We start from the raw sequence: 13,816 nt of genomic DNA on the forward strand, positions 1-13,816 counted from the left end.
ATGAGTGCAATATTTATCATTTTCAGTATTGAAATCATGATGTCAATATCAACTCTCCCATAAGTGATAACCTCTACTGACAGATAACTAAGTTTATTTTTCCTCCCTTTTTCTGGTTAACCTCTTGGCCCATTTTGTTGTTCATTAGAACTTTGGCAGAGGGTAGAATTTAAGGCAGAAGGTAACCATCAAGTTATTAATTTTTGCCTTTATTCTGAAGAAAAAAATGGTAGAATACAAGTTGAAACAATTGGCTAAAATGAAATACGAGAATTGGCAGAGTCAAATTACCTGGGTTGTCTGCTATCAATATCACTCTCCTCACTCCCACCTTTAATTTCACTTAGCATGGATAGTGACTGTTAGCTATCCAGGGCTGCTCTGTTCCCCCTGTGTAACTATCCAGTCCTTCCACAGAATAAAAACAAGAAGAATTCTATCAATTTTTGAAAAGTGGTCAGAATAGCAGTGTCTCCTCATCATACCCCAAAGCATTCTACAATTAACAACATACAGAGTTGTCTATAGAGTTGTCAGATCACTATGTTGTACACCTGAAGCTAATGTAATGTGTGTCAACATACTGCAGTTTCTTCTAAAATGTATGATTTCAACCTAAAAAGAATTATACTTCTGGCTTGATCAACTGTGATCAAAACCCTTTCTTCAGTTTATACAACAATGCTCATGAAAACCCTTTGGTTAAGTAGATCTGGCTTATTTATTTATTTATTTATTTATTTATTTATTTATTTATTTATTTGACAGAGAGAGAGAGAGAGAGAACAAGTAGGCAGAGAGGCAGGCAGAGGCAGAGGGAGAAACAGGCTCCCCGCTGAGCAGGGGGCCCTATGTGGGGCTCGATCCCAGGACCCCGGGATCATGACCCGAGCCGAAGGCAGCGGCTTAACCGACTGAGCCACCCAGGTGCCCCCTGGCTTCTTTATATTAGTCTTTTCCTAGGGTATAACTATGTGGCCCAGTCTCTGATTATTTTCCTCAGTTGAGATGGCTTAAATGGTTAATATTCAAGTGGTGAAATTAATTTTAGAAATTTCAAAATTAATTTTAACTCAGTCTTGACTTTTAATGAATGTGTTTGCACTCTAATATTGTTGGTAGCACATGATAGTCTTTTTTGATAGTCTTTCATTCACCAGGAGTTTTGTTTTGTTCTGTTGTTTAACTTTAGTTTTTAGATTAATTTTAGATTTACAGAAAAATTGAGAGGATGGTACAGAGAGTTATATATCCCCCAATCTTGCATATAATTTTCCCTATTATTGACATATTATATTAGAATGGAACGTATATTACAACTAATGAACCCATATTGGTACATTATTATTACCTAAGTCCATTTTTGTTCCAGGATCCCATTCAGGATACCACATTTCATTAATTGTCATGTCTACTTAGGTTCCTCTTGACTATGCAGTTTTTCAGGATTTTCTTGTTTTTGATGACCTTGACATACTATACATGAATCCTACAAGTTATACAGGAATATACATTTCTACAGGATAGACATGAATCCCACAAGTATTTATTGAGCATCACCTACTCTGTGTCAGGTTTTTTGCTAGATATTAAAGATAATGAATAAGATAGCAAGATTCTGCCTTTGTGGAGCTTACAGACGAGTGGAGGAAACAGAAAACAAGCAAGTAAATAATTAAATAGATTTTGAAAAGTTCTCTGAAAGAAAAAAAGAATAGATTGCTGTGATTGGGAAAACAAGGAGTTTTATTTTATTATTATTTTTTTAATTAGCATGCAAATGGGGGGTGGTGGGGAGGGGCAGAGGGAGATGGAAAGAGAGAATTTTAAGCAGGCTGTATGCTGAGTGTGGAGCTGGATGCGGGGCTTGATGGCACGACCCTGAGATCATGACCTGAGCCAGAATCAAGAGCTTAACTGACTGAGCCACTCAGGCGCCCGAAGGAGTTAGTTTTAATAGAGGGGTCAAAGAGAGTACCTCTGAAGAAGTAGACATGCTGAGGAGGAGCCATCATGCTGGGAGGGCAAGAAGGACAGGCCAGGGAGAACAATCCAGGCAGAGCGAGAAACATTGCAAAGGTGCTCAAGTGAGAAAGAGCTCATCTTTATTTTGAATAACTTGAAAGCCAGGTAAACAAGGGTGGTAGAGAAAGACATGTATAAAATTAGACATGGGTAGAAAGTAAATCTTGTGCCAACTTTTATGTACCATTGACCCTTAGGTCAGCCCTCTGGCTTTGGGACAGTGTCATTTAAATCATCTGTGCCTCTCACAGTTCTATAACCACCGTCTTCTGATTAAAGCTGTCTATATATGTTGACGGTATTTTTTGGACCTCTAGTGGGGCCTGGTTCTTCACAACACACCTATGAGGAAACTACTGAGTCTCCCCTTTTCATATTTATTAATTGGACCTCTAGCGGGGCATGGTTCTCAGAATCTTTGTCTTTCTGTTATTTCACAGCTCCATTGTCAGAACAGGAGTGGAGACTATCCAAAAACATTTGGCCATGCCATGGCATTTGGAGAGCTAATAGTCTTCAGATATATATCAATAGGATTGAACACTTGAGTTTTATTTGATCCTCTAAGTTTGTACTTTTTGTTGCAACTTTATTGCTGCTGCTTTTGTTTTTTAAATCTGCAGTTGAATATTATTTGTTGAGACATATATGTGTATATATATGTGCAGAATGATAAGTACTTTTTTGAGATGTGTGACTTTTTAGTCATAGTTATGTGTAGGGTAAGGTATACAGTGATGTGTGTACATTTTTAGGTGAGTTTAGCTTGGGTTCAATGATGATTACAAGAGCCTAAAAAATTATTTATTTAATTATCGTCTAACTCTGTCAATGGAATCTAATCTCCATGAGGGCAGGGACTTTGCCTTGTTCACTACTCTATTCCTTAGTGACTGGAACAGTTTCTGGGTGCATAGTGGACCGTGGTTTGCTGAATGAATGAACTATGGCACATATGAGAAATGATTTGAGTGAGTTGGAGAAAGAAGTGTTACTGAACGCTATAAACTTTCTAGGTCAGCAGGCCAACATTTCCTATAATAGAAGTCACTATTGCTGAAAGTAGTTTGTGATCTTTAGTAAGGTACTTATTAAAAATCAGTATCAGCAACTAGCCAATCAAGTCATTAAACTTCCTAGTGGAGATAATAAGAGTATATGCCCAGTTGTTTGTAAGGTCTACCTTTTTACCTCTAGCCCAATTCAATAAGTGGTCTGAAAATTGGTAAATTTATAAAACCACTTTGTCAGTCAGAGTACCTTTTTCCCCATGTATGTGAAGATCAGATATGAATGGGTTGTACTGCTAACCATTTATAAGTTAGTAAGAAGGTAGAACAGAATTAAAGGTAAATAGGAAAAGAGGAGTATGTGCTAGAATAAAGACCAATGAAAAATTGAGCTAGAAATGGACTTTTCTAGTAGAGATAAATTTAAGAGATAGTTGTTAATTTTCTTTCCCACCTTAAATCACCTTATGTCTTTCTGTCTGTTTTATTGCATGGTTGCCTAGCATAATGTACTGGTAATAAAACCTGAAAGCCACTCAAAGTCTCTACCCACAAGAATGATTAAAAACTACTTATAGAATCATCTAAGCCTATGTACTGTACAGTAATTCCTTGTACTTTCCCGTCAGGGGGGGGGAATAGATTAAGCCATAGTAGAGAAGAAAATGAATATTGGTAGGAAGAAAATACCATCTATGAGGTTATAAAATCTATTTCATTTGGTTGTTGTGTTTAAGAAGGTAAACTCTTAAGAGTCCTTTTGTTCCCCTGGGGGAAGAAGTATTGTAGAAAAGAAAATCTCCCTGGATAGTCAGGAAATCTGATCCCTAGCCCATCCAGTTGGGAGATCCCAGTCACCATCATGACTACCACTAGTTCCATGACAGTAGACAAATTACCTTAACTCTTCTTTGTCCCAAGTTCATTTGAAAGCTGGAGTTGCAGCAATAGCTGTTCCTTGGACTTTCTCTTCTAATCTCTTCTAGACTTTCTTCTAAGCAGAGTACCCTTGGGGAAAGGGATAAGAATTCCCCTGATTTTGATGAGTACTCTCACATTTCTGCTTTTTTTAATGGAGGTTTTCCTATTAACTTTACCTGTAAAGGACTTTATTGCTAATGGGATAGGTAGTCAGATAGTCAGGTCTGCCTGATGGTGAACCCTTATGGCATGTGTGACAGCAGTGAGAACCATGTCTACATGTGCTTATGATAAGCGAGGGAGAGGAATTCAAGACCAGTACCTCACAGTCTCAGTTACACGGTCCACCTGAAAAAAGCCACTTTAGCAAATAGTAGTCACTAAAACAGTGGTGGAATCTGTGATGGGAGGGTATGAAAAAATTGACACAAATTCCTTGTCCCAAGACAGGCAGCCTAAATAGCTTACAGAGTACATTGTTACCTGACCAGAATAATATTTAATATTTTCCAAGATTTTCCAAAATCATTAAATGCCAGATCATCATGTTTGTTGATCCACATTAATAATCCACGATTTGAGTAGAGCCCAAGAAGCAACTCCAAGAAGCAACTCCAAGCACGTTTGGGGGATCAGCTGTATTTTTCAAAGTAATTATGTTGCATTAGGAAAGGCATAATTTGGGGCAAGTGACAACAAATATCACAGTATAGGATTTACATGTGGATTTACCAGAGCTCTTGTTTCTGTTGGTGGTCAGTAGGTCACATTGCAGGTGAGTCATTTTTCAAGGTCTCAGAAGATAGACTGGAGTGATTTGGTTTAGCTTCTAATTCCATTGATATCATTAGTATGAGCCAGTGCATTGTATACGTACCCTTCCTCGGACTTTAATAGGAAGAGTTGAAAACTCAAGTTGAAACAGAAAAATGTTTGAACTGTTTTATTTCTAATCAAGACTAGAGTAAGGTATGGCATGCAAAAGAGCAAAATCAATATTTGTTTCCTTTGCATGATGTTCTTGATCTCCTTATAGATCTGTTTGCATAAGGCACAATATGTTTTCCATTTCTTCTAGGCTTTTACATGATATCTTTAACATCTTTTAACACTCTTAATCCTATAGCTTCAAGCACAAATGCCAGCCTGATATCCACTTCATCTACAATTGCCAATATTCCGGCAGCAGCAGTTTCCAGCATCTCAAACCAGGTACTGTGCTACCTCATTCATCCTATTTGATATGGTTCATCAAGCTTGGTCTTCTCTTCACTCCATAGTCAATTTTCCAATCTAAGAAACAACCAGAACTAGGACCCTGGATGGTTTCTCAGGCTGCCATCCAGTTTCTCTCATTACTGTGCTAAGTCTCTGAATGATATGACCATATCTGCTCCTTTACCTACTCTGTGTGTCTACCTCCTACTCTGTTCCCACTAGAATGTAAGTTCCATGACGATAGGGACTTCTTTTTCTATTTTGTTCACTTGTATATTCCCAGAGTTCAGAAAATGCCTGGTTCTCACATTAAAGACACAAAATAAATATTTGTGGAATGAATGTTCCTTCCACTTTTTTATTTAGCCACTTATTCCTTTGTGAATTCTTTGTGGTCTGGTCTTGATCACTGTTCTATTAACTCTTTATGTTTAGATCACTGGTAATAGCCTCAGTGTTTTAGGGTTTTTTGTTTTTGCTGTTAGGTTTTTATTTGTTGTTTTCCCTGCAGCGATGAATCGTTTCTCCGTGAATCTCTTTTTCTGGCTGTAATTAACATTACTGTTCTGGTTCATCTTTTATGTTTGACTGTTTTTGCATTTGTTCATTCTTATAGTTCACAAATTACTGAGTTTCTACTATACACCTGGCACTCGTCAGTGTACTATTTATCTCTTTCCCTTTCATAGGTTTTCTTTTTGATCCTGTTTTCTCTCATGGACAGTATGTAGTTTTCCACATGCTTATTACTTCATCCCCAGAAATGTTTAACCACATTCACAGTGTCCATTTACTACCTCCAAAATGAACATTCTAGTCCTGACCTCATGATATCTACAGGCTTCCTGCTGATTGATGGCCATTTTTTTCTTTAATGTCTTTAATGTCTTTAATGTCTTAAGTTCATCGTATCAAAAACCACGCTTTCATTCCTCCTTTTTTTGTCTCGTTGTCCCCCAAAAGTAAAACCACTTTTCCCTATGACTTCTCAATTGTCAATGAGACCATTTTTAAATAAAGCTAGGCCTCAAACCAAACTAGTTGTTTTCAGTTTTTTTCCTCACCCATTCCTAATCCAGCCACTTCTAGAATTCTTTCTTTTCCATTTTTGCTATTATTTCCCATGTTTTGGCTTTTCCCCTTTAATCCTGAATTACTTCAGTTAACTGTTCATCTCATCTCCAGTTTTTCTCTATACCTAACCATTTCCTAAAACACCATCTGAGGGCGCCTGGCTGATTCAGTCAGTGGAGCGTGTGACTCTTGATCTCGGGGTCATGAGTTCAAGCCCCATGTTAGGGTTAGAGATTACTAAAAATACTTTTTTGAAAAGATTTTAAAACACTATCTGAGTAATTTTCTCAAAAGCCCACTTTTATCCCGTCAGTCACCTGTCCCAGAATCTTTTTGTGTTTTTGTTGTTTTGATTTTGATAGTCCCTAGTACCTGCCCCCCACACAAACTATACACCATTGCCAAACTATACATCATACCCCAGTCACATTCATGGGCTTGCATGACTCATTCAAGCCTGCAAGATCTTTTGTTTCAACCAGACTCAACATCTCTGGTCCCTTAATATAAAACCTTTTCAGGGCCTATTCATGTTCTTATTCCCTCTATCTATCTCAGAAAGCTCTGACTACCACAGTCTGCAGGGATAGTTGTCTTCCTCTGTATTTCACTCATTTGACATATAATTTATTGCCAATTTATTGGAAATATTGTTGTCTTCTCCTGCTAGACTTTTAACTCCCTTGAGTTCAGCCAGTACAACTTAACTCTTCTTTAAAATGTTCCAGCTTATGAGCACACACCCTGACTGAGTTGTATTTGGTTTATGATAGATGCTCAGTACTCTTTATAATTGGTCTGGTTGATGAGCTTCTTTCTACTTCTTACCAACATCAGTATAAGTTGAAATTTTTTAAGGTATGTATTTGAGCTATACATCATACACATTTTTTGTACAGCTTTATTAAGGTATAACTGACATACAATAATCTGCATAAATTTAAATTGTACATACAGTTTGATAAGTTTTGACATGTATGTGCCCATGAAGTTCCCTCCAATTTTCTTTTTTTAAAACAGTGGGGCTTGAACTCATGACCCTGAGATCAAGACCTGAGCCGAGATCAAGAGTCAGAGACGCTTAACTGACTGAGCTACCCAGGCACCCCTCCCTCCAAATATTCTATTTTATTTTAAAGATTTTATTTATTTGAGAGAGAGAGCACGAGGGGGGAGGGGCAAGGGGAGAGGGGAAGCAGACTCCCCTCTGAGTAGGGAACCCCACGCAGGGCTTGATCCCAGGATCCCAGGATCATGATCTGAGCTGAAGGCAGACGCTTAACCGACTGAGCCACCCAGGTGCCCCAATACTCAGGGGTTTTTTGTGTTTTTTTCTTTTTTTTAAGATTTTATTTATTTATTTGACAGAGAGAGACACAGTGAGAGAGGGAACACAAGCAGGGGGAGCCGGACAGGGAGAAGCAGGCTTCCCGCCGAGCAGGGAGCCCGATGCGGGGCTCGATCCCAGGACTCTGGGATCATGCCCTGAGCCGAAGGCAGACGCTTAACGACTGAGCCACCCAGGTGCCCCCAGTACTCAGTTTTTAAACTGGGAAACCTTAATGTAGGGTATGTGCTTTTTTGTTTAAGCTCATCTGTACTTAGAAAGCACTAGCATCTAGTGCAGTTGCTTATAAACTTCTTAAAGAATAGAATCTTCAGGAATTCTGTGCAGAAATTTATACAGAAATTCAGTACCTAAAATAGAAAAAAAAAGAAAGCCGTTAGAGTAGAAAAGGGACATTGTGTGTAGAGTGAGTGGGACCCTTCCCTCTCAGCCTCCTGCTCATGGCAAAGATAGCCCCTGAGGTCTCTCCTCTTGACTCTTAGGTTTCCACAGAATGCATTTTGAAAATCATTGGCTTAGGTGGAAGCTATAGATGGGTAAATGAGAAGTCAAATAAATGTTTTAGGAAAATAACTATGAATAAGAGAGACATGAAAGTCTCTTGTGTTGAAGTCATCGTTTTGCTCTTTCTAAGAGTCTTGTTTTCCTCCCTTATTATGTTGCTCTACAGGACTATCCCACCTATACTATCCTTGGTCAGAGTCAGTACCAGACCTGCTACCCCAGCTCCAGCTTTGGAGGCACAGGCCAGACTAACAGTGACACTGAGAGTACCACATTAGCGGCAGCCACATACCAGACCGAGAAGCCTAGTGTCATGGGACCTGCACCTACAGCACAGAGACTTTCCTCGGGTAAGCGCCGTAGCTCTCAAAACTTTGAACTTCATTCAACATGCGATAGTAAAGATCATTTTGTTCTGGTCTAAGTCACTGTTACGGTGCTATTGGCTTTCCCTCTTGGGTGAGGAATATTTAAACATTGGAACCAGACTATATGATGAGTCATTGGCAGGCTGAATGTAATACCTGATGCTGTGAACAGAAAAGTACCAAGAATGAAAAGACTGCGACACCCACCCCGCCCTTTAGCTTTAATGTGCTTTTCACAGGGAACTTCAGAATCTTGGCACATTTTGTAAAGTTGAAGGACTCCAGTTTTAGGCTATGCATATTTTGGATGCCTGCTGAGGCCTCAAGAGCAGTAGTTCTTAACTTTTTCTGTGTCGTGGATCTCCAAGATCCTGAGGAAAGCTATGTCCTTTCCCCACCAAGGAAATACATAAAGTTTAACCTACAAGTTTAAACCTGTACATTTAGGTTGGTTTGAAATGTATTGATGAGTTGTGAAGTTCAGGTTTAAAAAAAAAAAAAACAAACCTGACATAAAGGCTTTATACACACATTCAGTAAATAAACATATGTATATGCTTTTTATTTGTCTCTATCATTCAGGAAAATTTGGTGGTTGTCTGTTACATGTAACTGGAGGAAGGACCGTTTATTGTTAGTACTGATGCATTTTTAAAAACAGTGTTCTATCTCAACTAAAGCATTTTTTTGTGCACCTTGCCTTCATTAGTCTTCTAAGGAAATAGACATACAGATGGTCACTGCTTCAAACTTAACGTAACTTTGAAATAGTTACACATGTTGATGCCTTAGTTTTGAATTCAGAGCTCTAAATATCTCTGTTCTTCATAACAATTTTAACTTTTTAGTAAGAGGGAATTTCAAACTTAGAAGTTGTCAGAATAGTATAATGAACCTCTTAGGTATATCGTCCATCTTCAACAATTAACTCGTATTTCAACAATACTTCCATCTAGTTCTCTCGCCGAATTCCAGGCATCATATGTCTAAAAGATAAATACTTGCAAGCACAACCACAATGCCATTATCCCATCTGAAATAATTCAACAATAATTCCTTAATATCATAAAATACTAAAAGGTATTATTTCTAGTTTTCTCATAAATGTTAAAAGTTTTATTTTCCTTTTACATAGTTTATTTAAATTAGGATCAAAGTAAGGTCCATACATTGGGATTGGTGGATATATATTTTGTCTCTTTTAAGTTGTAAATTCCCCTCTTTTTTTATTCTCTGATGTACTGTATTTGTGAAGAAAGTGTTTATCTCATGCCATTTCCCAGTCTGAATTTTGCTGATTATCTCTGTTTTGGGTAGATCAGCATTTCCTGCTGCCTTCTGTATTTCATTTTAAATTGGCAAATAGATGTAGAGTTGTGGTTTTCAACTAAAGGTGATTTTTGTGCCATGTCCTCTCCTGCATTCACCTAAGACATTTGGCAGTGTATGGAAACATTTTCAGTTGTCACAGTGGGTGGGGAGTGCTACCGGCATCTAGTGGATAGAGGCCAAGGATGCTGCTTAACCAAACATCCTATAATGCACATGACATCGACTCAACAGAAAATTATCTGGCCCAAAATGTCAATTGTGCCATGTCGAAAAACTCTGATGTAGAAACTTGACGAGATACAGGTTCAGATTTTTTTGGGAGTTTTTTTTTGGCAAAACAACTTTATAGCTGTGTTCTTCCATTGAGAGGCAGGTATATAAATTCTATTGTAACTCTCTCTGTGATGTTAGGAGCTGTTGATGCTCGATGTTGATGCCTAGGTCTATATTCCTAAACTGATTAGGTAAAGTTTGATTTTCCAGTCTTTATCCCTGCAATATGATTCTTAAGGATAAAAAGCATGCTGACCCCCTTCCAGCTCTGGTTCTTATAGCCTGTGACTACTGGCAATATATGTCTTGCTTTTCATTCCAGGAGACCCTTCTTCAAGTCCTTCTTTGTCCCAAACTACACCAAATAAAGATGCTGATGACCAGTCCAGAAAAAACATGACTGGCAAGAACCGAGGCAAAAGGAAAGCTGATGCCAGCTCTTCCCAGGACAGTGAATTGGAAGTATGGGAAGGAGCTCATTTGAGTTACCTGCTTTTTGTCTCATTTTTTAAGTTCATCGAACATACATATCTGAAACTCATGGAGAAACTGTAGTTCTTTGTTGAATGCTCCCCCCCCCCCCATTCCTGGGCAAGAGAAACGAAAATTGGCCAAGTGAAGAAAGAAATGTAAAAACACATTTCTCCGTGCCCATAACTCACCATATTACTTTCAGATGCTTTTCACCAAAGCGTTGGAAAAGCTTTTTTGAATTTAGATAGCCAGGTAACTTTTTAAGAGAAAGAACAAACTGTTCTCTGTGTTCCAGAGGAGGACAGAAAGAACAGTTCCCTCATATTCAGAAAGCACAGGGTGTCACAAATAATGTCATAGTGTTCTCCATTTAAAAATCTAAAAGTAACATGAGAAGATGAGAGTGCTTTATGTGAAGCTGTCACGACGAGATCTGGTAACTTATTAATGAGATTGGTACGCACTTATTTTGTGGTTAAGCACTATAAGAATTTATTATGGGCATACATTTGGCTTCATTATTAAAAAGATTAGAAAATAATACAAAATGCTAATAATAGTGGAATTTTTATACGCTTTTGTTTTTGTATTAGGTTTTTCTATAATATGAGCATTTAATGGGCAGGGGGATGCTGTATTTAAAAATGAGTTCATCTGTAGGCATTAAGACGTAAGTAAATTGAGGCTGTGTTTGGGGAACTCTCTTTCCTTTTGTTCATGACCAAGAAAAAAAGCAAAAAAGAAAGAAAATCTAAAGTCCTTTTACATTTATTGGGAAAAACTGAGAACCCATTTAGTTTTTTAAATTGTGGTAAAATATACATAACATAAAATTTACCATTTTAACCAATTTTTAAGTGTGCAGTTCGGTGACATTAAGTACATTTATAGTGTTGTTTGTTACCACTATCTATTTCCAGAACTTTTTCATGATCCCAAACAAAAACTCTATACCGATTAAGCAATAACTCCCCATTTTCCCCTCCCACTAGCCCCTGGTAACCTCTATTCTACTTTCAGTTTCTAGGAGTTTGCCTATTCTGAGTATCTCATATAAATGGAATGATACAATAGCTACCTCTTGTGTGAGGCTTCTTTCACTTAACGTAATGTTTTCAAGGTTCATCTATGTATAAGATCTTCATTTCTTTTTATGGCTGAATAATATCCCATTGTATGTATATACCATGTTTTGTTTACCCATTCATTTGTTGATGGACATTAGTGGTTTTTTCACCTTTGAGTTATTGTGAATAATGCTGCTATGAACATTGCTATCCAGGTATTTCTTTGAGTCTCTCTTTTCAGTTATTTGGGGTATAAACTGAGGAGTAGAATTGCTAGATTATATGGTAATTCTATGTTCAACTTTTTGAGGAAACAACAAAATGTTTTCCATAGTGGCTACATCATTTTACATTTCCACCAGCAATGCATGAGGGTTCTCATTTCTCCAACGTCCTCACCAACACTTATTATCCCCCCCCCTTTTTTTAAATAATAGCCATCCTAATGGATGTGAAATGGTTTTGATTTCCATTTCCTTAATGACTAGTAATGTTGAACATCTATTCATGTATTTATTGGCCATCTGTATATTTTCTTTGGAGAAGTAGCTGTTCAAATCCTATGCCCGGTTTTTAATTGGGTTTTTGGTATTTTGTTGTTGAGTTTTAGGAATTCCTTATATATTCTAGATACTAATCACTTATCAGATATATGATGTGCAAATATTTTCTCCCATTCTGTGAGTTCTTTTTACTCTCTTGATAGTATTCTTTGATGCACAAAAGTTTTACATTTTGTTGAAGCCCTGTTTTTCTTTTATTGCTTGTGCTTTTAGTGTTAAAAATACAAGGTTATAAAGGTATTTACCAGTGTTTTCTTCTAAGAATTTTATTGTTGTAACTCATAAATTTAGGTCTGACTCATATTGAATTAATTTTTTCTCATTGAGTTAATTTTTTTTAAGAGACTTTCATTTTTTTAAGATTTTACTTATTTCTTTGACAGAGAGAGACACAGCGAAAGAGGGAACACAAGCAGGGGAGTGGGAGAGGGAGAAGCAGGCTTCCCACGGAGCAGGGAGCCCAATGCGGGGCTCGATCCCAGGACGCTGGGATCATGACCTGAGCCGAAGGCAGATGCTTAACGACTGAGCCACCCATCCCGAGTTAATTTTTGTATATGGTGTAAAGTAAGGGTCTAATTTCATTCTTTTGCACATGGACATCCAATTTTCCCAGCACCTTTTGTTGGAAATATTTTCCTTTCCCCATTGAATGGTCTTAGCATCCTTGTCCAAAATTGACCATATTTGGGGGCATCTGGGTGGCAGTTGGTTAAGTACCTGCCTTTGGCTTAGGTCATGATCTCAGGGTCCTGGGATTGGGGCCCTGAATCACATCGGGAGCCCTGAATCACATCAGGCTCTCTGCTCCGCATCAGGCCCCCTGCTCAGCAGGGAGTCTGCTTCTCCCTCTCCCTCTACCCCTCCCCCCCATTTATGCTCTGTCTCTTGCTCTGCTCTCTCTCTCTCAAATAAATAGTCTTTTTTTTTTTTAATTGACCATATATGTAAGGGTTTATTTCTGAGTCATCTTGTCAATTTCATTGGTTTGTGTGTCTTTCCTTTTGGAGGTACCACATTGTATTGATTATTACTGTAGCCTTGTAATAAGCTTTGAAATCAGGAAATGTGAGTCTTCCAACTTCATTCTTTTTCAAGATTATTTTGGCCATTCAGGCCATGGAATATGAGATCCCATATGAATTATAGGATGAGTTTTTCTATTTCTTTAAAAAGCACTGTTGGGATTTTGATAGGGATTACATTGAATTTTAAGTCACCTGGGTAGTATTGTCACTTTAACATTGTTAAATCTTTCATCCATGAACTTGGGATGTCTTTCCATTTATTTAGATCCATCTAATTTCCTTCAGCAGTGTTTTTTAGTTTTCAGTATACAGGTGTTTCACCTCCTCAGTTAAATTTACTTTTTTTTTTTTTTTTTGAGAGTGAGGGAGAGGCAGAGAGAATCTTTTTTTTTTTTTTTTTAAAGATTTTATTTATTTATTTGACAGAGAGAGTGAGAGAGCACAAGCAGGGGGAACAGTAGAGGGAGAGGGAGAAGCAGGCTCCCCGCCAAGCAGGGAGCCCGATGCGGGGCTCAATCCCAGGACCCTGAGATCATGACCTGAGCTGAAGGCAGATGCTTAACGACTGAGCCACCCAGGCGCCCGAGAGAGAGATTCTTAAGCAGGCTCCA

At 38.0% G+C, this 13,816-nt stretch overlaps 1 protein-coding gene across 6 annotated transcripts in view; it reads left to right on the forward strand.

Moving 5' to 3' along the window:
* EYA3 (EYA transcriptional coactivator and phosphatase 3) overlaps window positions 1-13,816 on the forward strand; it is a 108,475-nt gene that overhangs the window by 67,415 nt on the left and 27,244 nt on the right. For all 6 annotated transcript variants that reach the window (XM_035019341.1, XM_035019345.1, XM_035019343.1 and 3 more), the window contains 3 exons: window positions 5,083-5,168; window positions 8,267-8,450; window positions 10,396-10,535. In XM_035019341.1, coding sequence (XP_034875232.1) covers window positions 5,083-5,168; window positions 8,267-8,450; window positions 10,396-10,535 — 410 coding nt within the window. The remainder of the gene's footprint in view (window positions 1-5,082; window positions 5,169-8,266; window positions 8,451-10,395; window positions 10,536-13,816) is intronic.

Source organism: Mirounga leonina, unplaced genomic scaffold, assembly GCF_011800145.1.
Source record: "Mirounga leonina isolate KUSES-001 unplaced genomic scaffold, KU_Mleo_1.0 Mir_173, whole genome shotgun sequence".
NCBI lineage: Eukaryota > Metazoa > Chordata > Mammalia > Carnivora > Phocidae > Mirounga > Mirounga leonina.